Source organism: Scyliorhinus canicula, chromosome 15, assembly GCF_902713615.1.
Source record: "Scyliorhinus canicula chromosome 15, sScyCan1.1, whole genome shotgun sequence".
Taxonomy (NCBI): Eukaryota; Metazoa; Chordata; class Chondrichthyes; order Carcharhiniformes; family Scyliorhinidae; genus Scyliorhinus; species Scyliorhinus canicula.
This window is the reverse complement of record NC_052160.1, coordinates 56457325-56480522: the sequence shown is the minus strand read 5'-3', so window position 1 is coordinate 56480522 and position 23198 is coordinate 56457325. Positions and strand designations below refer to the sequence as shown.

Genomic DNA, 23198 nt, shown 5'->3' with positions numbered 1-23198 from the left:
CATGCTTTAAATTGTCAGTGCTTTGTTTAATTTTTCATAGATAAAAATAGCAAAGACAATTCTGCTGTAGCCCTGTATCCCCACCCAACCTTTATACCGTAAGGGATATCTTAGCATGGCTCATCAACCTAACCTGCACATCTTTGGACTGTAGGAGGAAACCTACGGAGACAAGGGGAGAAGGTGAAAACTCCACACAGACAGTCACCCGAGGTCGGAATCTAACCCGGGTCCCTGGCGCTGTGAGGCAGCAGTAATAACCACTATGCCACCATGCCACCCCAGTTGTCTAAACTGTAAAAAAATAGTTGCATCTCAATTCAAGTCATTGGAACATCAACGGAATGCAAGAGTCCCAAATGCCAACGCAAATCTTCTTCATCCAGCTCCCGAGCATGAGGCGGACAAAGGAGGTGCTTCATAGACACCCTGAAGGCTTACTTCAAGAAATGCAAAATAGACATAAACTCCTGGGAGACTCTTGCTCAGAAGAGACCTGTGTGGAGGAACCTCCTGATTGAAGGGACGCAGTTCTTAGAGAACACCGGACGGCAAGAGGAGTTCCGGAAAAGGAGCCCGAGTCAAGAATATCAGCTGATCGAGTCCAAGGGCGAAACCCACCTCCCGGAAACACCTGCCAAGTGTGCGGTCGGAGATGTAGGATTGGACTGATCAGTCACATAGGGACCCACAGAACCCATGACCAGTGACATGGTGTTTCTTAGTTGGCCAATCATACTCGTTAACAAGTGATCGCCGAAGAAGGAGCAGATAAACATGAAACCGTTAAATCTGAAGAAGTGGTCCAGTTCCAGCAACACAATTGTGGTTTAATAGGAGATTATTTTCTGAAAGATAAAATATGATCAGCTTTTACAAGAAAAAATGTTTTTTTTAATTATCACTACAATGCCTTACGAAAGAATGTAAAAACATAGTGGACAATCTTGTTTATAGTCGGTGCTATTGGCATCATTGTCGTTGTTTTGGATTTTCTAAATCCTGGCGTGGGTGGCATTTCCCCTCAAAACTCTATGTGAGCTGAATTAAATCAATACTATGGGAATGTTATGATTACTGAATACCAGATTAATGATCTTATACTCCTAATAATAACTTTGTCACAGATAATGACTTGTTTGGTTCTCCTCCAAAGTCATCAAGATATTCTATTAGAGATTTTCTTTCAAATTAACTGAGAAGAGGAAGATAAACTAAATTAGAAAACATTTAATTGGGTAATAATGTCGGAATCACAGTATAAATTCTGTTTAGTTTCGTGTTGAAAATCTACTCAGATACTAAAGCTGAAAAGATGTGTTTAGATTTGATTCACAACTGTAGTGTAATGGTGCAATTTATTTAAGACTGTTACAATTCATTGCCAAGGCAATAATTTGACCCCTTATTACTACAAAAGAGCTAATGGGTGAAATACATGGGGGAAAATTAGAAAAATCTGTACCTCAAAATCTTATGGAAGAGGACAAGTTGATGAAACTAGGCTAATTTTCAATGGTGGCAAATTTAAAGAACATGATCCAAGTCTTCAAGTGTAGAATGAGATTGATAACATAAGATTTAGACAGTTGCAGTGATCTAGCTGCCCTCATCAGCTGTCCTACTTTTTAGCCTTCCTGCGCAGTCTTTCTGGTCCAAATCTATCCTCAAGCCTACGTAATTTCCTTTGTTTAATTCCAGAACACTAGTGTGGGACTCCCACTTTCTCACCCCCAAACTGAATCTTGAATTCTACCATACTATGGTCACTACTCCCGAGTGGATCCTTAACTATGAGGTCATTAATCAATCCCCTCCCCACGTTACAAAATACCAAATCCAGAGTAGCCTCCTCCTTTGTTGGTTCCCCAACATACTGTTCGAGGAAACAATCTCTAATGCATTCAATGAAGTCTGCCTCCAGGCAGCCATTTGTAATGGCTGCTAAGTTTCACAAGTGGCCAAAAAGGGGTTTTTTGCGCTGCCGAGATTTCAGTTTGAAATTATTCTTGCCCCCTGCTGGTGATGTAATCAGGGCACCTGGGGCAGGATTCTCCAAGCCTCTGGGCCGAAAATACGATTGGTGCATGGGCGAAGAATGGGCGTTGACATCGCAATTCCGGCGTGATGCCGCTCCCGCGGTTCTCTGATCCCCAGAGAATTGTCACGAATCGCCCGCGCGTAGTCAATGTGGCACGGGTAGGGGGCCATTGACAGAGGCCCCCGCGGTGATTCTCCGGGGACAACTGGCTAAGTTCCCGAAGGCGTTTTGCCCGTCGGGAACGGCCGGTGGCTGCTGCGGGTTCAGTTCGCGGCCGCCCTTTTGGGGGGGGGCGGGTGGATCCTTCACTGGGTGGGGGGCTTCACAGACGGCCAGGAGGGGGGACGGGGCGGCACTGATCCACGGGCACGTGAGATCATGGGGGGGGCCTACACTTTTGGTGCTGCTCCGCGATCCGAGTTCGCCATCGCTCACGGTGCAGCCGCCGCTGTGCGCATGCGCAGACTCCCAGCCAGAAGTGCAGGGTCCCGTATCTGCAGCCAGAGCTGCGAGAAGCACTCCGGGGCCCTGCTAGCCCCCTGCAGGAAGGAGAGCCACTCTGGACTTTCTCACCCACAGTTGGTGTGGAATTTGCGGCAATGAAAACAATTGCCATGTTTTATTTTACACACACAATTGCATATCTGTTTACAGACAACAATTAAATTATGACTGCCTCTTTAACAGGGCAACAATGACCTCAAAGCGAACGGTGACCAAAAACCCATTTCCTTTTAAATTACGGCAGCCTGGTACAACTTATTACCTTTGGGAATTAAAAACAAGCCCTTATAAACTTTGAAATAAGATAGTCCAACAGCTGAGGAAAATACTATTACTGTATGACAACTGATACAGAAACCTATTAATAATTTGAAATTCTGTCAGAATCTGATATCTTTTCTTACATTTATCAGGACAAATATTCCCCCATGAAGGAAGAAATGAATGTGTATTTTAATGTAAGAAAGTTAAACATTGTGCACCATTTGATACTAGAGACAAGGTTAAAAGAAACGGACACAAACCATCTTCTAAAGGATCAAAAATGTATAACAACCATTAATTCTTTAGAAAACAACACAGTTAAGAGATTTGGGATGGGGGAGGACGATAACGACATGTTATAATTGTACAGACATCTATTGCTGAATGGAAGGAAATGTAATATCCCATTTTTAGGCTTGTTTAGTATTTCTTTAAAGAACTTTTGCTGCAGTGATGTCTGCAAAACAAAGTCTCATATTCAACAACCATGCTAAAATTTAAACCAAATTATCACCAGCTCTGACATCTTTTAAATTCGTAATTTTGGATGAAACTAAAGTTGCTCCTATTAATAAGCTGGCCGAACATTCACCGATAACAAAATCGCACTGGCCGCCCTAACCGTTGCCCAATTTCAAGAGCTACTCTCCACCCTAAATTTTACGCAATTTCCAGAGGCACTCTTCGCTTTCACCCTTCCCCAATTTCCAGAGCCACACTCTGCCTTAACGTTTCCCCATTTTCCAAGGAAAGAAATTGCTCTTTCACAGGTATAATAAGCTGAATGGCCTCCTTCTGTGTCGCACGTTCTATTCTATGGAACATCAACCAACCAGTTAAACCATGGAGTCAGAAAGAAAACAAAAGGGAATAGTCACAAAAAAACTTGGAAAAAATGCTCCACTTAAATCAATAAATATTAAAGGCGAAAAGAAATGTATGGAAAATTGCTTTCACTGTATAATATTGTGGCTTTTTAGTTATTAGAGAGCCACTGCCTAGTAGGGTAATTAAATTTTAAATATCCTCGCTTAGCTACACAAAAATCTACCACAATGGAATTCAAACTCATAAGAATTACTCAACTAACATTAAGTAAGCCTTCTGTCGTCAATAAATTCCACAGTCATTGCTAATTAACATCATTTTCATGGAATGCTCATCAAAAAACAGCTAGTTTGTATCATTTTATAAAACATTGTTCGCACAATTGATACTACTGCTAAACACAGCAGTGTAAAAGTAACACTCACTGTTTTCAGACAGCTCCACAACGTAGTGCAGGATGGGGCTGTTTCCATCAAAGGGCCGTGTCCATGATAAATCCACTGCCCGGTTGCTTGAAGAGTTCAAACTTGCTTGCAGATTTCTGGGTGGGTGAGGGAGTTCACTAAAAAAAAAAATGGAAAAATGCACTAAACATGAGTTATTTGATCGACTATGGCTTGCACATGTCAAGATCAAGTCTGGTCTCACAGTTGAAGAATGATTCAAAGTCGGGGAACAATTGGTCTGGGATTTTCAATGAATACTTTGATTTCATACTGGGCTGTAACTTCCGAGCTCCAGGGTGTTGTATTCGGGGGGAGGGGGGGACACCCCAAAAATGCGCCAGGGAACACACCCCCTGCCCCACCTAGAAGTTCAGCACTCCAGGCCCCCCTCACCCCCCACCTAGAAGTTCCACTCCAGCACCCCCCCCCCGGCCCGAATGTTCCACTCCATCCCCCATCTCAAAGTTCCAACCCATCCGTCCCACCCCACCTGGAGGTTCCACCCCACCCACCCCACCCGGGCTGCACCCCATCCTCGACCCCCCATCCACCTTACCTCAGCCCACCCGGACGTTCCATCCCATGTTTAACTAACTTGATTAAGCTTTCTAATGAAGTAATAGAGAGGGTTGATGAGGGTATTGCAGTTGATGTCGTGTTGATTGACTTGTAAAAAGTACTTGTTCGCAAAATTAAAGCCTCCTCTGAAATAAAAGGGACAGCGGCAGCACAGATGTGTTGTAGCAGAAAACGGAGTAATGATTCATACTTGTTTTTCAGACTTGAAGAAAACATGAGGAGGATTCTCCAGGGGTCAATAGTAAAGAACCAAAGGTGAGCAAAGGAAAACCTGTTTACACAGCAAATGGCTAAGATTTGGAAAGCACTGCTTGAGAGTATGGTGGTGGCAGATTCAATTCCGACTTTCAAAGGGAATTGGATAATTATCTGAAAATTTCAGGGCTATGGGGAAAGGACAGAGGATGGATTTAGCACAGGCTTGTTGAAAGTACTTGTTGAAAGTACGACCTGGGAGCGGACGTGGCCATGGAAGTCTCCTCTAATTACGAGCCAGTTCTCTCCCACTTTTGCTTCTGATAAGCAGACTAGTGAGCCTGTCAGCAGCAAATGAGGGATGGTGAATGTATTGAGTGCTACTGAGCTGAACAAAGTGAAACAACAGCGAGGTTAAAGCCCAGGCAACCAGATACATCTAACCCAAAGTCCAAAGAGGGCGGCATCGAGCTGGGGCCCGGGACAGCGACTTCATGTCGGAGCATGGGAGGGTGGCTTCAGGTCGGATGAGAAGGCGGCTTCGGGTCAGAGCATGGGAAGGTGGCTTCGGGTCATGGGAAGGTGGCTTCGGTTCATGGGAAGGTGGCTTCGGGTCAGGGCCCAGGAGGATGGCTCGGGTCAGGGCCCGGGAGGACGGCTTCGAGTCAGGGCCCGGGAAGGCATTTCCGGGTCCGGGCCCAGGAGGGCGATTTCGAGTCGGGGCAGGGGAAGACGGCTTTGAGTCGGGGCCCGGGAAGGCAGCTTTGGGTCAGGGCCCAGGAGGACGGCTTCGAGTCAGGGCCCTGGAGGGCAGCTTATGGTCGGGGCCCGGGAGGACGGCTTCGAGTCAGGGCCCAGGAGGATGTCTTGGGTCGGGGCCCGGGAGGACGGCTCGGAACATGGGAAGGCGGCTTCGAGTTGGGGCCCACGAGCAGCTTCAGGTCGGGGCCCGGGTGGACGGCTCAGGCTGGGGCCCAGGAGGGCGGCTTCGGGTCAGGGCCCAGGATTGTGGGTTCGGGTCAGGGCCCAGGATTGTGGGTTCAGGTTGGGGCCTGGGAGGGCGGCTTCGGGTTGGGGCCCAGGAGGGTGGCTTCGGGTCGGGGCCCAGGAGGGTGGGTTCGGGTCGGGAGAGCGGCTTCAGATCGGGGCTTGGGAGGCAGTGCATTGGAGGGCCCTGGGAGCATGACGTTTTTGCGGATCTGAGGAAGAAATACTGCTGTGGTGAATATGTGAGAGTGTTTGTGGGAGTATGTGTGGGAGCGTGTGTGGGAATGAGTGTGTGTGTGTGTCCCAGTCTCAGGATTCTCACTCATGCTTCCCACCACACACCAACAAGTACACACTCACCCACTCACACTCCCCACTGCCCTCCCATACATTGGTTATTTTTATTAATTTTTAAAAACAATTTATTGCTCTGACATTTCTGTACGCTGCTCAGCAATTGTTCCTTTCTTTAAAATCTCAACTTTTTTTTGAAATTCAGTTTAGTTTTGTGTCAAGCATTATCTTCCGGAATTACACTCATCGGCCTCTTGTGTGTAGCCCCCAAACGAAAAGGTTGGACAAGCCTGGTCTTGCTGAATTGCTCTTGTAGAGAGCCAGCACAGACACAAAGGGCTGAATGGCCTCCCTCTGTGCCGTAAGTCGGTGGCGTACCTGACTCCCAACTTTTGCTGCTGGATTGAAGCCCAAGATCACAACGATTGCCTCAAATAAAATGGCAGCAGGCCAGATTCTTGTTTAGAGAGTGAAGGATGAGTATTTGGGTTCCTCCAGGGTCCATAAAAAGAAAAAGGTAAAGTTTCCTGGGCCATTTTCTGATCAGGCGTCTGTGTCCCTTTAAGGACTATTGGTCAGGCTGTTCAACACCTGGCACAAAATGTCAAAGCATGCTCACCCATTTATATGGCCAACTAAAAATTGCATCATTGGATGGAGACTGAGCATCAAGAAGGTAGCTGAGGTGAGCCCTAATTCACTGATTTTTAATTGCGAACTGCCCTTTTTCTAGAGAAACAGATGTCTGGCAGCTCAAAAATTGCTCCCACGGTATTTCTCTGCCATACAGGCTGAGCAGCTGAAAGATGTAAAACTAAAGTGCTGCGATGCCAGGACTGTCAAGAGGGTATAATTACAAGTTTACATAGGTGCTTTTCATTATAAATGTGGTCATAGGAATTTTTAGTGTGAACATAAAAATAAACACAGAATATATGAATTTAAAATGGTGACTGAAGTATGCCTACGTGCCCTGGTCTAATGATCTCCCAACGAATAAAGCTGCTTCACGTGAAGACAATGTTTAATCATGTCAGTGGTACAGCATACTAGGCATAAACTGGAATTATAGATAAATATATAGAAATATTGGCAATGACTTCCAAAGATCAACTAAAACTTCACCCCAGTGAAACACAATATAGGTCATGTGGCAGACTGGGCTGTCTTTATATCGTTCATTCTATAAAGGCTGTAAATTTATTCATTGTGCATACACACATATAATCCACAAGTGTAGAAATTACTGTGAGAGAAAATTATGGAAACTCTTAAAATGTTAGTTTGATATTCCTCAGTCTGCCATCTAACTAAGAGATTAACCATTTATTGGAAATGAGTTGGCATATTTGTTAAAGTAGCCAAAACCTATACATTAATAAACACATGTGCTAAAAATGCAATCTGAACCAAAATAACTTTTGCTGCGAAATTTATTATTCGCCATTCACTAGTAAATTGTACTAAAGATTATAGCAAAAACAATCATTGTAAAACCATTGGTAATTCAGCTTGATGGGAAAGTAAAACTTGAATACTCACATGACTTCCAGGCGGGCGGTTCTGAAGTCGTTTCCTCCCAAGGACAAAACTTCGCAGGTGTAGTCACCAATATCACCTGACCATGTTTGACTAATGTGAAGTGATCCATTTTTCCCGACATAAATTCTCAGTACTGTATTTGCATTAATAATTTTTCCATCTTTCTTCCAGACAAACCTAAAAAAAATTAACACTTTCAAGGCTCCACAAAAGTAACCATTAATGCAGTCAATAGGCACATCTTTAATCCCCACACACAGCCAAGTAAGTAAAGTCGCCAGAGTCCCAGATGACCACAGGTTGCTTTCCCGAGTGGATGAGCCGACTGGTGGCGATTTATCCTGAGAATCACCACACCTCAGGTGGCGCCTTAATGAATAACCTCAGTCAGTACGGGAATTGAGCCCGTGCTTCTGGTCTCGCTGTGCATCACAGACCAGGTCTGGAATTCTCCGCCACCCGGGAATTGGCGGGGGCGGGAATCACGCCACGCCGGTCGGCGGGCCCCCCGCGGCGATTCACGGCCCGCAATGGGCCGAAGTCCCGCCGCTGTCAGGCCTCTCCCACCGACGTGGTTTAAACCACCTCCGGTGCCGGTGGGAGCAGGCGACACGAGCGGGCCCCGGGATCCTGGCGGGGGGGGGGGGGGGGGGGGGGGGGGGGGGGCAATCTGACCCCGGGGGTGCCCCCACGGTGGCCTGGCCCGCGATCGGGGCCCACCGATCGGCCGGCGGGCCTGTGCCGTGCACTCTTTTTCTTCACCATGGCGGACGGGGAAGAGACCCCCTCCACCGCGCATGCGCCGGGGTGATGTCAGCAGCCGCTGACCCTCCGGCGCATGCACAGACTCACGCCGACCGGCGAAGGCCTTTCGGCCAGCACCGACGCCGGTCGGCGGGGCGCCAAAGGCCGTTGGTGCCGGTCGGCGGAGCAGGAGCCACTTCGGCGCGGTCCTAGCCCCTAAAGGTGCGGAGAATTCCGCACCTTTGGGGAGGCCCGACGCCGGAGTGGTTCTCGCCACTCCGGTACGCCGGGAACCCCCATCCGCCGGGTAGGGGAGAATCCCGGCCCAGCTGTCCAGCTAACTGACCTAAACTGCTAGGCTTGGGACAGATGGCAAATAAAAATTTAAGAATCTCAAACACAAACCCAATCTGTCTTGAACATGCCATTTCTGTTCTTTTTTTAAACATTCTTATTAAAGGCATTTTCATATACAAACCAAAGAGAAACAGCAGCTACATCAGCACGCAACAGCAATAACCATATCCAAACTGTCCCCCTCCTCTCCTTCCAGCCCATGCCCACTTTTCTTTTATTAGAATAAATCCCATACAAAAGACAGGAAACCCTCCCTCCCACTGACTTTTTACCACTCATTAAAGAAGTCGACAAACAGCCTCAACCTAGATAAGAATCCTTCATCTGAACCCGATAGCTAGCAAACTTTATTTTCTCTTGGTGCAGAAACTCCGCCAAATCGCTCACCCATTCCCCCACCCGAGACGGCTTCAAGTCCCGTCACCTGAGCAATATCTGTCTCCGGGCTATCAGGGAGGCAAAGGCCAACATGTAGGCCTCTCTCCACGCCTGTACTTCCAGATCCTCCGACACTCCTAATATTGCCACCCAGGGGTTCAGAACCACCTTCACCCCCAGAATCTTTGACATTGTCTGCAAAAGCTTTCCAGAACTCCTCCAGCCTTGGACATGTCCAGAACATATGGACATAATTCACCACCACCCCGCACACCGTCCACGCTTCTCTTCTACCCCTGCAGAGAACAGGCTCATCCTGGACACTGTCATGTGTGCTCTATACACCACCTTGAGCTAGACGACTCAGTCGCACACACAACGAGGATGAATTTGCCCTCCGCAAAGCCTCCCTCAACACTCCAATCTTGAGATAAACCTACCCCTAGGGCCTGCCACTGTAAAGGCCACCCTTAAATTCATCAACACTGCCACTCCATTGTCTTCATGTTCAATCTCGAGTGAAAAACCTGCCCCACCCATCCCTTCCTCAGCCTTGTCTGATCCCCGACCAACCGTGCCACACCAACTCCTCCCATGTCAGCCAACCTCCCCTCCCCACCCCCAACCCCAAACCACCTTCACCCAACCACCCCTTCCCCAATCCCCCTACACATCCCCTCCCCCCACTTCACTCCCATTAAGTAGCCTTCCTATTAGCATAGTGGCCCCCACCAGAAGTAACCAGCTTCCTCCCCCCTCCCCTCTCGGTCCTATATCCAGCCTCCTGCCCTCCCTGGCTCCTCCATCCCACCCTCTCCCTCTCTCTCACCTACTCCACTCACCGCCCGTCCCCAAACCAAGAACCTACCTATCCCAAATCCCAACCATGGGCAGTAAACAGAGACACAATCAATTCAACACATACACCAATAATCAATTAAACACAATGGGTAAACAGCAATAGCAAACAAACAATCCAGCATAAACATAACCCCTTCCCTCACAGGAATCTCCCTAGTCTAATGTTCTCACAAGTCCCCCAGTCCATGGTCCCTAACAAACTTACTCGCCTCCTCCGGTGTATTGAAATAAAACTTCTGATTCCAGAATGTGACACACAAACGAGCAGGCTACAACAGACCGAACTTCACATTTTTCCTGAATAGGGCCGCTTGACCCTATTAAACTCGACCCGCTGCTTTGCCGACTCCGCTCCCAAGTCCTGATAAATGCACACTTCATGGCCTCCACAAGTGCACTTTCTCGTCTCCTTTGCCCAATCGCAGAATCTTCTCTTTGTCCAAGGAATGGTGCAACTGCACCACGATCGCCCTCGGCGGCTCACCTGCTTTCAGCTTCCTTCTCAGCAACATGTACGCTCCATTCACCACAGGTCAGTCAAAGACCCCATCCCCCACCAATTTCTCAAACATCTTCGCCACATATTGTGTAGCCAGTGTTCCCTCAATCTTCTCAGGCAGAGATTAGAAGATTCCGCCTCCCCGAGCGATTCTTCAAGTACATAGATAGAACAGTACAGCACAGAACAGGCCCTTCGGCCCTCAATGTTGTGCCGAGCAATGATCACCCTACTTAAACCCACGTAACCCAACAATCCCCCCATTAACCTTACACTACGGGCAATTTAGCATGGCCAATCCACCTAACCCGCACATCTTTGGACTGTGGGAGGAAACCGGTGCACCCGGAGGAAACCCACGCACACACGGGGAGGACGTGCAGACTCCACACAGACAGTGACCCAGCCGGGAATCGAACCTGGGACCCTGGAGCTGTGAAGCATTGATGCTAACCACCATGCTACCGTGAGGCCCTTTTCTCTTAACTTCTTCTGGCCCTCCGCCTCAAGCACGATTTCCGCCTGCAACAAGCCCAACTGATCCTCGTGGTCAGCCACAGACTCCTCCAACTTCTGGAGTGATGCATGCTGCGTTCCAGCCTTCGCTCCACTCTCTCTGTGGCCGCACTATCAGCCCGGCCAGGTCCTCTGCGGCCTCCTTTCTCTGCTACTCAAACATAGCCATCAGGAACTCCACCAACTGTTCCATGCACCACCGAGTGGGCAATGACGCCATAGAGCTCTCCGCCATCTTTCCCTCTGTCGCAGTTTGAAAGATCTCCTGGTCTGATTGTTCCCCCTTACTTGTTAACACTTCTTATTTGAAAGGTCCCAGACATGTGCTACTGAAGGAGAATTCTTGGTCCCTTATGATTAAACACTTTCAACTGGCACAACTCCTCCTGAAACAAGGGGAAAGACCCAAAACAATTCCACTACGAGCACGAGCCACTTAATATGTGACCCACTCACACCATGGCTCGCCAACGGAAGCCCCATTTTTGGTTTTAATAGATTCGGGCTGGGAGGTGGACAAACAATCCCATTGTGGGGGATGGATGGCTCATTTAAATATTTTTGTGAGGCTATTTGCCGCAGATTTGTTTCACTGTTCCATCTTTAATGCTGGCCAGCCAAGTTTCCCAGGCCTTGGCAGTAAAGGAGGCAACAGATTCCTGGAACACATTTTACCTGCTTTTCCAGTGTTCCTGGTGGACTAAGAGGAGTGGGAGTGCTTCCTCCCAACCCCGAAGCAAACCTACAAATTTCCCCAGATCCACCCCCACTACAATCAAAAATCCCCTCCAAACCAACAGTCCTCACCTCTCCTCAGAACCTCCCATCACTACCTCCGAACTAACTCTCAAGTTCCTTTTAGATTCTCCATAACTTTATCTCTCCTCCTCTGACCCATTCTGATCTTTCCCTGACTGCCCCAATGCTATCCTTCCATCTCTCACCAATTGACCCCCATCTGTTCCTGACTATACTCTAAACCCAGCTATCATCCCAAATCCTCCAAATCACGCTTTATGAAAACCCCTTGTGATTTATAACCCAGCGAGGACAAAACATACCTCCTCTTGGGCTGCAGCCTCTTCTGCAGTGCTCCCTGCCTGAAAGGGAGCCGAGTCTATCATCAGACTGGCTTCTGGGTGTGGGAACGTGTTAAAATTCTGGAGTTCAAATTTCATGAGTTTTTCTGGCCAGAACTGTCCCAACTTCATATGAGCCTTCAAATCATCTACGGTTATTGCCCAAGATGGATTCAACTCTTATGGATACAGACTGACCTTTCAACACTTATTGCAAAAAGTGTTCAAATAAGCATAGAGATCCATACAGGATCAGAACTGTGCTTTGTAACATAAGCAATCTTTAACAATACACAGAACAAGAGGACACAAAAGAAATCAAGAATCAAGTACAAGATACTGAATCTACTACTTGTACGAGACAGATTAGCAGCCAGGAATGTTTCCTGCTATTTCGCATAGGTGTTGAATAGGATCAAATTGATTTCATGTTTATAAATGCAACTGAAATTGGTAATAAGACTGCATGCGCACAAGTCAAAGATATCTGCATTCGGTATTTGGTGTGTTTCCACTTCCAGATGAACCAAATTCATTGGCAGGAGACCAATTGCAGAATTCCGACTTGAGCAACAAAAATTTGCATTCACATAGCAGTGTTCATGTAGAAAATTATTCGAAGATGCATCGCAGAGGCATAATAAAGAAACTGATACACAGCCAAAGAAGGGGATAATAGGAAAATCGTGATTCATGCTGAAAAATAATCTGAGCTATAAACTGGATGTGTTCTCTTCTGTTAGCGACAAAATGCTGTGCATGTAAAGCACTTCAATGGATTTACTGACAATCAGTAGCTATGAAACAAACAGAAATACGTTGATTTTGTTGCAGTGCAGCATTTCACTAGCTTTTGTTATGAAGATGTGTTATATAAAATATTAAAATATCATCGGCTAGACGTATATAGAACATTTTGGAAAGAACATTTTTGCTAAGCAAAGAACGCTGGCCCAAAGCAGCTACTATGTTGCATTTGCAAAGGATACAATATGATTTACTCAAGAGTCCACAGAACACTCTGCGATAATAGCTGAGAAAAGCTCTGATTGAATCCAGAGAGGTCAGTTGCCGGAACTGGACTAACAGGCAGAGATTGCCACAGGGTCAACAACCTTAAATCCCCCCCCCCCCCCCCCCCCCCCAGCACCCCCCCCCCCCCCCCCCCCTCCGAACCATTTCTCTGAAACGTCTCTCATCAAAGCTGAACTGTTTGTCATTTTACCCATCAGAAGACTTCATTGCTGTAAACCAAGTGTTCTTAAAGGAGGGTTCCAGCACCACTGTCTCCAAGAGAATCAACCAGCCCCGATTGCAGAATGTCTGCTCTGGTGAGAAATCTAATACCAACAGCTACTAAGCAAAGTGACCCTTCAGCTATAAAGAAGCATTCAGACTATCCGTGAATTTTTTTCTTTCAGATGTTACTTTTAATTAGCCAAGCTTTAAGTTCTGATACTCTGGAGAGATAATGTGTGTGTCCCTATCTCTATGTGTCCTTGTCTCTGTGAGTCCCTGTGTGCATGTGTCCTCGCAATAAAACTACCTCCTTACTTGATAACTTGAAGGACTCAGCTGGCATCTACTTACACAGTAAAATATATATTGAATTAGAAATTATACCTACTTTATAAATTCAAACTCTTGTTATAACCAAGCCAGGAGTGGGACAAAGAGAGGAGTCAGATCATCCCTCCAAATCTGGCCATAACTTTATACAAAACTAAATATTTGAAATGGTTATCTTAATTTCTGATTTTGTACCAGACTGACTCACCGGATTTTGACCCTTGAGTCATGAGATGCTCCACATATTAGTACGGCTGTTGTTCCTTTGATTACACTGCGGTCTTTGGGCGGGTCGGAGATTACGGTACGATCTAGAAAAAATGTAAGAAAGTTAGCATCCTCAAATTATTAATGCTGCCCGTGTATTTCACCAAGTTCAGCAATTAATATTAACTCATCATAGCATAGCGAACACTTGCTAATTTATATTTTTACTATAAGGAATGTTTCTGACACTCCTTCTAGATTCTTAAATTGTCTTAACTCAAGTGACATGCAAAGGGGGAAAAAAAAAATTACACAATATTGTGGTTTCAAATGATTTAAAAATCGAAGTCACAAAACACCTATGGTGTATTCACATATTGATCTGAAACAGGCTTGTCCAGCCTAGAGCCCACAAAAACCCTCTTGTGACCCACGGAGTGAGATTTACAAATGCCGGTAAGATAGGTAAGTGGAGTAGAAGATTTTGCAAGGAGCTGCTCCTACAATCACAAGCTGATCCTCTCCTATATTTAGGAAAGGTGTGCTCATGTGTGGGCAGCAGGGTAGCATGGTGGTTAGCATAAATGCTTCACAGCTCCAGGGTCCCAGGTTCGATTCCCGGCTGGGTCACTGTCTGTGTGGAGTCTGCACGTCCTCCCCCTGTGTGCGTGGGTTTCCTCCGGGTGCTCCGGTTTCCTCCCACAGTCCAAAGATGTGCGGGTTAGGTGGATTGGCCATGCTAAATTGCCCATAGTGTCCTAATGAAAGTAAGGTTAAAGGGGGTATTGTTGGGTTACGAGTATAGGGTGGATATGTGGGTTTGAGTAGGGTGATCATGGCTCGGCACAACATTGAGGGCCGAAGGGCCTGTTCTGTGCTGTACTGTTCTATGTTCTATGTTGAGAATATCAACAAGTGAAAGGGAAACGGTCTGTGATTGGGGGTCAGCGAACACCAGCAGCGGTGAGTCTGCTGGAAGAGAGTTTTCAGGTCAGGGAGAGACAAAGAGAGACCATCTTTGGGGAGACGCTATGAGGTTGGGGAGGGGATGGGACAATTGGGCGCGGCCGTTTTGGCGCGGCCGTTTGGACGCAGCCGTTTGGGCGCCATGGGACAATTGGGCGCAGCCAATTTGGCGCGGCCGTTTGGGCGCAGACGACAGAAAACCTTAAATTAGTTCATTTAGTTTAGTTCATTTGGTGATTATGAGCAAGGCTCCTCAAGTACTCAAATTTTCAAATTTAAGAACACTTTCATGTATTCTTTTATCTTTATTGTAAATTAAAAACCTTAAATTAGTTCATTTAGTTAAAAACCTTAAATTAGTTCATTTAGTTAAAAACCTTAAATTAGTTCATTTAGTTAAAAACTAAAGTTAAAAAACCTTTAGTTTAGTTCATTTGGTAATTATGAGCAAGGCTCCTCAAGTACTCGATAGCATCCATGTTTTCAAATTTAAGAACAGTTTCATGTATTCTTTTATCTGCATCTCTATACTTTTTTAGTTTTTGTGGCGGTTCATGGCCGGCTAGTAACCTTTCATAATATGCATCTCTACCTTTCTGTACTTTACGCAGGCCATCAATTAGTTTCCATATGGTGGGATGATGCATGCCAAGTTCATATTTCAATCGACGGTGGGCTGCCTCCGCATTATTGTTTGTGCGGTCTTCCCCGTTTAATGTTCTCTGATAAAGGTTCCAAAGGTTATGAACAAATTTTTCTTTACCACGTTTCGTTGATACTGCCTCAGCCATCATATGGGTATGCAAATTGGTTTAGTTACAAAATATATAAAAAGATGGTGATAGAACGCACCAGCACCCAACTCAACGCACCCGCACCAGCAGCCAACTCAACTGAGGCTAATTCACAAATAAAGAAATGTTATTTTGGTGCCAAAACGTCAATAATGCCAATATATAACGCCAATATATAAACAGATGGTGATAGAACGCACCAGCACCCAACTCAACGCACCCGCACCAGCCAACTCAACTGAGGCTAATTCACAAATAAAGAAATGTTATTTTGGTGCCAAAAAGTCAATAATGCCAATATATAACGCCAATATATAAACAGATGGTGATAGAACGCACCAGCACCCAACTCAACGCACCCGCACCAGCCAACTCACCTGAGGCTAATAATAAAGAAATGTTATTTTGGCGCCAAAACGTCCGGCGCCAAAACGGTTGGCGCCAAAACGGCCGCGCCAAAAAGTACCTAACCCGGTTGGGGAAGGGGGTGGTGAAGGAGGCATTGCGTTTGGGGGGGGGGGAGATGCTGGCTGTAGGGCCTGTGAGATAACAGGGTGGCTACAAGGACTGGGATGGAACAGAGTGAGGGACTTGCTGCTGGTGGGTGTGTGAGACAGTATAAGTGTGTGACTAAGAGAGAGAGAGAGAGAGGGAGGGTATGTGAGAGAGGGAGTATATGTGTGAGAGAGAGGGTGTGGGAGAGAGCGGGTACATGGGTGTGAGAGAGGGACGAGTCTCAGTCTGCCGATACAATCTCAGGGTTCTCACTCATTTTTTTAAAATATAAATTTAGATTACCCAATTATTTTTTCCAATTAAGGGGCAATTTAGCGTGGCCAATCCACCTACACTGCACATTTTTGGGTTGTGGGGGCGAAACCCACGCAGACACGGGGAGAATGTGCAAACTCCACACGGACAGTGACCCAGAGCCGGGATCGAACCTGGGACCTCAGCGCCGTGAGGCGGTTGTGCTAACAACTAGGCCACCGTGCTGCCCGAGGGTTCTCACTCATTATCACCCCAACACATACTCACACCCACTCATAGTGAATTACTGAGCAGACACAGACTGGAAGTGAGCCAGATAGACAGGTCAGAATTTCACACCATACCATACCCTACCAGCGGATTCTTGGGGCTGGGGGTGGCGGAGAGTGTGTGAAATTGAAGAACATGATTTCCTCTGGGTTCCTTCCCACCCCCGGACCTCACAGCGATTTCACGCTGGGATGGGGCAAGGCCTTCAGACAGGATGCCTGGTCTTGCTCTAATTGACCCTTAGTGTCCAATAATTGGCCACAAGGGCTTGTCCTCAGACGGCCTCAATTTTTATGCTGGCAGGAGGATTTACTTAGCATGGGTGAAGCCCGAAAACGAGCGTGCTTTGATCTCGGGTGGAAAGGGTGGGTGGGGAGGAGGTGCCTGCACCAGAAGCCCCTCCTGACTTTGGGTGTTGTGATTACCCTCACAACGACTACAGGGAATCATTTATCAATCTCCCCATGGAGTACGAGTTCCCATGGAAACAGCGGAGGCCTATCCAACTGGGACTGGTTACCTCGCCCTTCAAATACCATCCCAGATGCCGACCGGGTTCTGTTAGTCCCAGGCTAGGATACTTGTGTTGTACTTCGCAGGTGTATCTTTACTTTTGAGTTTAGAATATATCTCTTTAAACCTTCCTCTTTGTAATATGATAATCACTTATTGTCACAAGTAGGCTTCAATGAAGTTGCTGAGAAAAGCCCCTAGTCACCACATTCCAGTCCCTGTTCGGGGAGGCTGGTACGGGAATTGAACCCGCACTGCTGGCATTGTTTCGCATTACAAGCCAGATGTTTAGCCCACTGTGCTAAACCAGCCCCTTCGTATCACCTGGATTACTACACGGACAATGAGGAGCGAGAACTGAATTCTTTTTTTTTTAAATAATTTTTATTGAGAAATTTTGATTTTATACAACAATAACGCACCTTAGTAAAATACCGAAAATAACAATAATATTAACAATCATATACATTCGCCCCATCCCCATGAACAACCCAGCATTTTAACAACAACGCAAATTAACACACTATAAAGTTACAGAATAAACACTACAATAATGCCCCCCCCCCCCCCCCGGGTTGCTGCTGCTATTGACCCAGTTACCTATCTCTGAGCCAGGAAGTCCAGAAAAGGCTGCCATCGTTTATAGAACCCTTGTATTGATCCTCTCAGGGCAAATTTGACCTTTTCCAATTTTATAAATCCCGCCATGTCACTGATCCAGGTCTCCACGCTTGGGGGCCTTGCATCCTTCCATTGTAACAGAATCCTTCGACGGGCTACTAGGGACGCAAAGGCCAGGACACCGGCCTCTTTCGCCTCCTGCACTCCCGGCTCCACCCCAACCCCAAAAATCGCGAGTCCCCACCCTGGTTTGACCCTGGATCCAACCACCCTCGACACCGTCCCCGCCACCCCCTTCCAGAATTCTTCCAGTGCTGGGTATGCCCAGAGCATATGGGCATGGTTCGCAGGACTCCCCGAACATCTGGTGCACCTGTCCTCACCCCCGAAGAACCTACTCATCCTAGTCCCGGACATATGGGCCCGGTGCAGCACCTTAAATTGGATGAGACTAAGCCTCGCACATGAGGAGGAGGAGTTGACTCTCTCCAAGGCCTCCGCCCAAGTCCCATCCTCTATCTGCTCCCCGAGTTCCTCCTCCCATTTAGCCTTCAGCTCCTCCACTGACGACTCCTCCACCTCCTGCATTACCTTATAGATGTCAGACACCTTCCCCTCTCCTACCCACACCCCCGAAAGCACTCTGCCCATCGTCCCCTGCGAGGGCAGCAAAGGGAATCCCTCTACCTGTCGCCTAGCAAACGCCTTTACCTGCAGGTATCTGAACATGTTCCCCTGGGGAAGGCCAAATTTATCTTCCAGTTCCCCCATGCCCGTAAACCTCCCGCCAATAAACAGGTCCCTCAATTTGCTGATGCCCGCCCTTTGCCATCCCCTGAATCCCCCATCCGTGTTCCCAGGGATGAACCGATGGTTGCCACCCAGTGGAGCCTCCATCGAGCCCCCTGTTTCCCCCCGATGTCGTCTCCACTGTCCCCAGATTCTTAGGGTCGCCGCCACCACCGGGCTCGTGGTAACCCTCTTGGGGGAGAGCGGCAACGGTGCCGTTACCATGGCACCCAGGCTCGTACCTCTACATGACGCCATCTCCATTCTTTTCCACGCCGCCCCTCCCCCCTCCATCACCCATTTACGCACCATTGACACATTGGCTGCCCAATAGTACCCCAGAAGGTTGGGCAGCGCCAGCCCGCCTCTATCCCTTCCTCGCTCCAGGAATACCCTCCTCACTCTCGGAGTCCCATGTGCCCACACAAAGCTCAGAATACTGCCGGTCACTCTCCTAAAGAAGGCCCTGGGGATAAATATGGGCAGGCACTGAAAAAGGAACAAGAACCTCGGAAGCACTGTCATTTTGACGGACTGCACCCTCCCCGCCAACGACAATGGCAGCATGTCCCACCTCCTGAACTCCTCCTCCATCTGATCTACCAGTCTGGTAAAGTTATGCTTGTGGAGAGTCCCCCAGTCCCTGGCCACTTGCACCCCCAGGTACCTAAAGCTCTCCCCTGCCCGCCTAAGCGGGAGCCTACCAATTCCTTCCTCCTGGTCTCCAGGGTGCACCACAAACACCTTGCTCTTGCCTAAGTTTAATTTATAACCTGAGAAGGTCCCAAACTCGGCTAGTAACTCCATCACTCCCGGCATCCCTCCCACCGGGTCCGCCACATACAGTAACAGGTCGTCGGCATACAACGACACCCAATGTTCCTCTCCACCTCGCACCAAGCCTCCCCACCTCTCTGAATCTCTCAATGCCATCGCCAGTGGCTCGATTGCCAGTGCAAACAACAAGGGGGACAAGGGGCAACCCTGCCTGGTCCCTCGGTAAAGCCGGAAGTACTCCGACCTCCTCCTATTCGTGGCCACGCACGCCATCGGGGCCTCATATAGCAGCCTTACCCATCTAATGAACCCTTCACCAAATCCAAACCTCCCCAACACCTCCCATAGGTACCCCCACTCCACTCTATCGAAGGCCTTCTCCGCATCCAGCGCCACCACTATCTCTGCCTCCCCCTCAATCGCCGGCATCATAATGACATTCAGCAATCTCCGCACATTCGTGTTCAGCTGCCTTCCCTTCACAAAACCTGTCTGGTCCTCATGCACAACCCCTGGCACACAGTCCTCTATCCTGGTGGCCAGGATTTTTGCCAGCACCTTAGCATCCACGTTGAGGAGAGATATGGGCCTGTATGAACCACACTGCTGGGTGTCCTTGTCCTTCTTTAAAATTAACGAGATCAGCGCCCGTGACATCGTCGGGGGCAAAGTCCCCCCTTCCCACGCTTCGTTGAGTGTCCGCACCAGCAAGGGGCCCACTAGGTCCACGAACTTTTTATAAAATTCCACCGGGAACCCATCCGGCCCCGGTGCCTTCCCTGACTGCATCTGCCCGATCCCCTTAACTAGCTCCTCCAGCTCAATCGGCGCACCCAGCCCCTCCACCTTCTCCTCCTGCACCTTCGGGAAAGAAAGCCTGTCAAGGAACCTCTCCATTCCCCTCCTCTCCCCCGTTGGCTCCGACTGGTACAGTTCCCCGTAAAAGTCCTTGAAGACCTCATTCACCTCTACCCCCTTCCGCACCACATTCCCACTCTTGTCTCTCACTCCAGCAATCTCCTTAGCCGCATCCCGCTTACGGAGCTGATGAGCCAGCATCCTACTCGCCTTTTCACCATGTTCGTACACTGCCCCTTGTGCCTTCCTCCACTGTGCCTCAGCCTTTCTAGTGGTCAGCAAATCAAATTTAGCCTGCAGGCTGCACCTCTCCCCCAACAGTCCCTCCTCTGGTGCCTCTGCACACCTCCTGTCCACCTCCAGCATCTTTCCCACCAGTCTATCCCTCTCACTCCTCTCGCTCCTCTCCCTGTGTGCCCGGATGGATATCAGCTCCCCACGAATTACTGCCTTCAGGGCTTCCCAGACCATCCCCACCTGAACCTCCCCCGTATCATTCACCTCAAGGTACCCCTCAATACTTGCCCGGACCCTCCTACACACCTCCTCCTCCGCCAACAACCCCACATCCAACCGCCACAACGGACGTTGGTCTCGCACCTCCCCCATTTCCAACTCTATCCAATGCGGAGCGTGGTCAGAGATTGCAATGGCCGAATACTCGGCCTCCTCCACTCTCGGAATCAGTCCCCTACTCACCACGAAGAAATCTATCCGAGAGTAGACCCTATGTACGTGGGAGAAGAAAGAGTACTCACATGCCCTCGGCCTCACAAACCTCCATGGATCCACTCCACCCATCTGATCCATAAACCCTCTCAGTACCTTGGCCGCCGCCGGCCTCCTACCTGTCCTAGAGCTGGACCGATCCAGTGAAGGATCCAACACCGTATTAAAGTCCCCCCCTATGATCAGACCTCCCGCCTCCAGATCCGGGATCCGTCCCAACATACGCCTCATAAAGCCCGCATCGTCCCAATTTGGGGCATACACACTAGCCAGTACCACCTTCTCTCCTTGTAGCCTGCCCCTAACCATCACATACCTACCCCCCTTATCCGCCACCACCTCCGATGCCTCAAACAACACATTTTTCCCCACCAGAATCGCCACTCCCCGGTTCCTCACATCCAACCCCGAGTGGAAAACCTGCCCCACCCATCCCTTCCTCAGGCGGACCTGGTCCGCCACCCTCAGGTGGGTCTCCTGAAGCATTGCCACATCCGCCTTTAGCCCCTTCAGGTGAGCCAGTACCCTTGACCGCTTCACCGGCCCATTCAACCCTCTCACATTCCAGGTGACCAACCGGATCAGAGGGCGTCCCGCCCCCCTCCCCCGTCGGCTAGCCATAGCCCGTCGACTGCCTGCCCCAGGCCAGCGTCCCCTGCTCGACCCCGTCCCCATAGCGACAACCCCTCACCTCTGTCCCCCCAGCCCCCACCAGCTCCTCCTTGACCCTACCAGCAGCAACCCGGTATTCCCCTTTCCCCCCCTCCCTTCCCCCCCAGGCTAGGAACCCTCCCAGCCGCGAACCGTCCTCCATTGTACTTCCGTGGGTCAGCTAACTTCTGCTGACCCCGGAAACTCCCGCCAATAGCCCGACCCCTCCCGAAGTGGGATCATCCCCCAATCTATCCCTCCTCCTGGCACCGCTCCAGCGCGGGAAGAACCAGTTAGGGCCCCACCTCCCCCGTCACCATCTCCGCCCCCCCGGCCCCGCAGTGCGGGAAACCAGAGGAAAGCCCGTGCTTTCGCCCTGCCCCACCACACCCTTCTGACGCAGCTCCAAAATATCAGCCCCCCTCCATACCCCCACTCCGACATAGAATACAACATACCCCCCCGACCCTCCCCGCAAGATACACAGCCCAAACAATGCCCCAAGCACAAAAACAAAAACATAGCAGAACAACCCCCCCATAAATAACCATATCAAAATTGCAAAAGTACTAAAACAAGAAGAAAAAAACAGAAGAAAAAGAGAACACAGCAACAGCCGAATCCAGCACTAATATCTTACAGCCGACCTCGCAACCCCCAACCCCTAGTTCAAGTCCAGTTTCTCCGTCCGCACGAAGGCCCACGCCTCCTCCGGGGAATCGAAATAATGGTCCCGGTCCGAATAAGTTACCCACAGGCGCGCGGGCGGCAACATTCCGAACTTTATCTTTTTTCTATAAAGCACGTCTTTCGTCCGATTAAATCCGGACCGCCGCTTAGCCACCTCCGCACTCCAGTCCTGGTAGATCCGCACTACCCCATTCTCCCAATTGCTGCTCTTCACCTTCTTGGCCCAGCGCAGCACGCAGTCCCGATCACTGAACCGGTGGAACCTCACCAGCACCGCACGCGGGGGTTCATTCTCCTTAGGCCTCCTGGCCAGTACTCTGTGTGCTCCCTCCAGCTCCAGGGGCAGATGGAGAGACCCGGCCCCCACTAGCGAACCCAGCATTACAGCCACATAGGCTGTCAGGTCCGATCCCTCCAGCCCCTCCGCAAGGCCCAAGATCCGCAGGTTTTTCCGCCTCATGCGGTGATCCAGCTCCTCGAAGCGTTCCTGCCACTTCTTGTGGAGTGCTTCGTGCCCCTCCACCTTACTCACGAGGACCACGGCCTCCTCCTCTTGTTCAATGGCCTGCGTCTGCAACTTCTTGATGGCAGCACCCTGGGTGGACTGAATCTCTGACAGCCTTCTGTTTGTTTCCTGCAGAGAGCTCAGTACTTCATCCTTGAATTCTTTAAAGCAGTGCAGGAGATCAGTTTGTTGTTTCTGGGCCCAGAGTCTCCACTCCCCTGGAGCTTTGTCGGTGGCCATCTTGGATCCCTTCCCCCGTTTTTTCTGAGGAGCTGCTGCTGTTTTTTCCACCTTTCCACTCCGAGTTCGAGTCATGGACTGGAGGGAAAGTCGTTCAGCACACCTTCCCCCACCGGGAGACGTCGAAAAATTTC

General features: G+C 49.1%; 1 protein-coding gene across 5 annotated transcripts in view; it reads right to left on the bottom strand.

Moving 5' to 3' along the window:
• sdk1a (sidekick cell adhesion molecule 1a) overlaps nt 1-23198 on the bottom strand; it is a 1043142-nt gene that overhangs the window by 320604 nt on the left and 699340 nt on the right. For 4 of the 5 annotated variants that reach the window (XM_038820122.1, XM_038820123.1, XM_038820124.1 and 1 more), the window contains 3 exons: nt 13892-13994; nt 7681-7857; nt 4063-4199 (listed from right to left, as the gene is read on the bottom strand). In XM_038820122.1, coding sequence (XP_038676050.1) covers nt 4063-4199; nt 7681-7857; nt 13892-13994 — 417 coding nt within the window. Of the gene's footprint in view, nt 1-4062; nt 4200-7680; nt 7858-13339; nt 13398-13891; nt 13995-23198 lie in introns of those variants that run through there. The other variant, XM_038820126.1, reaches the window with a different exon arrangement.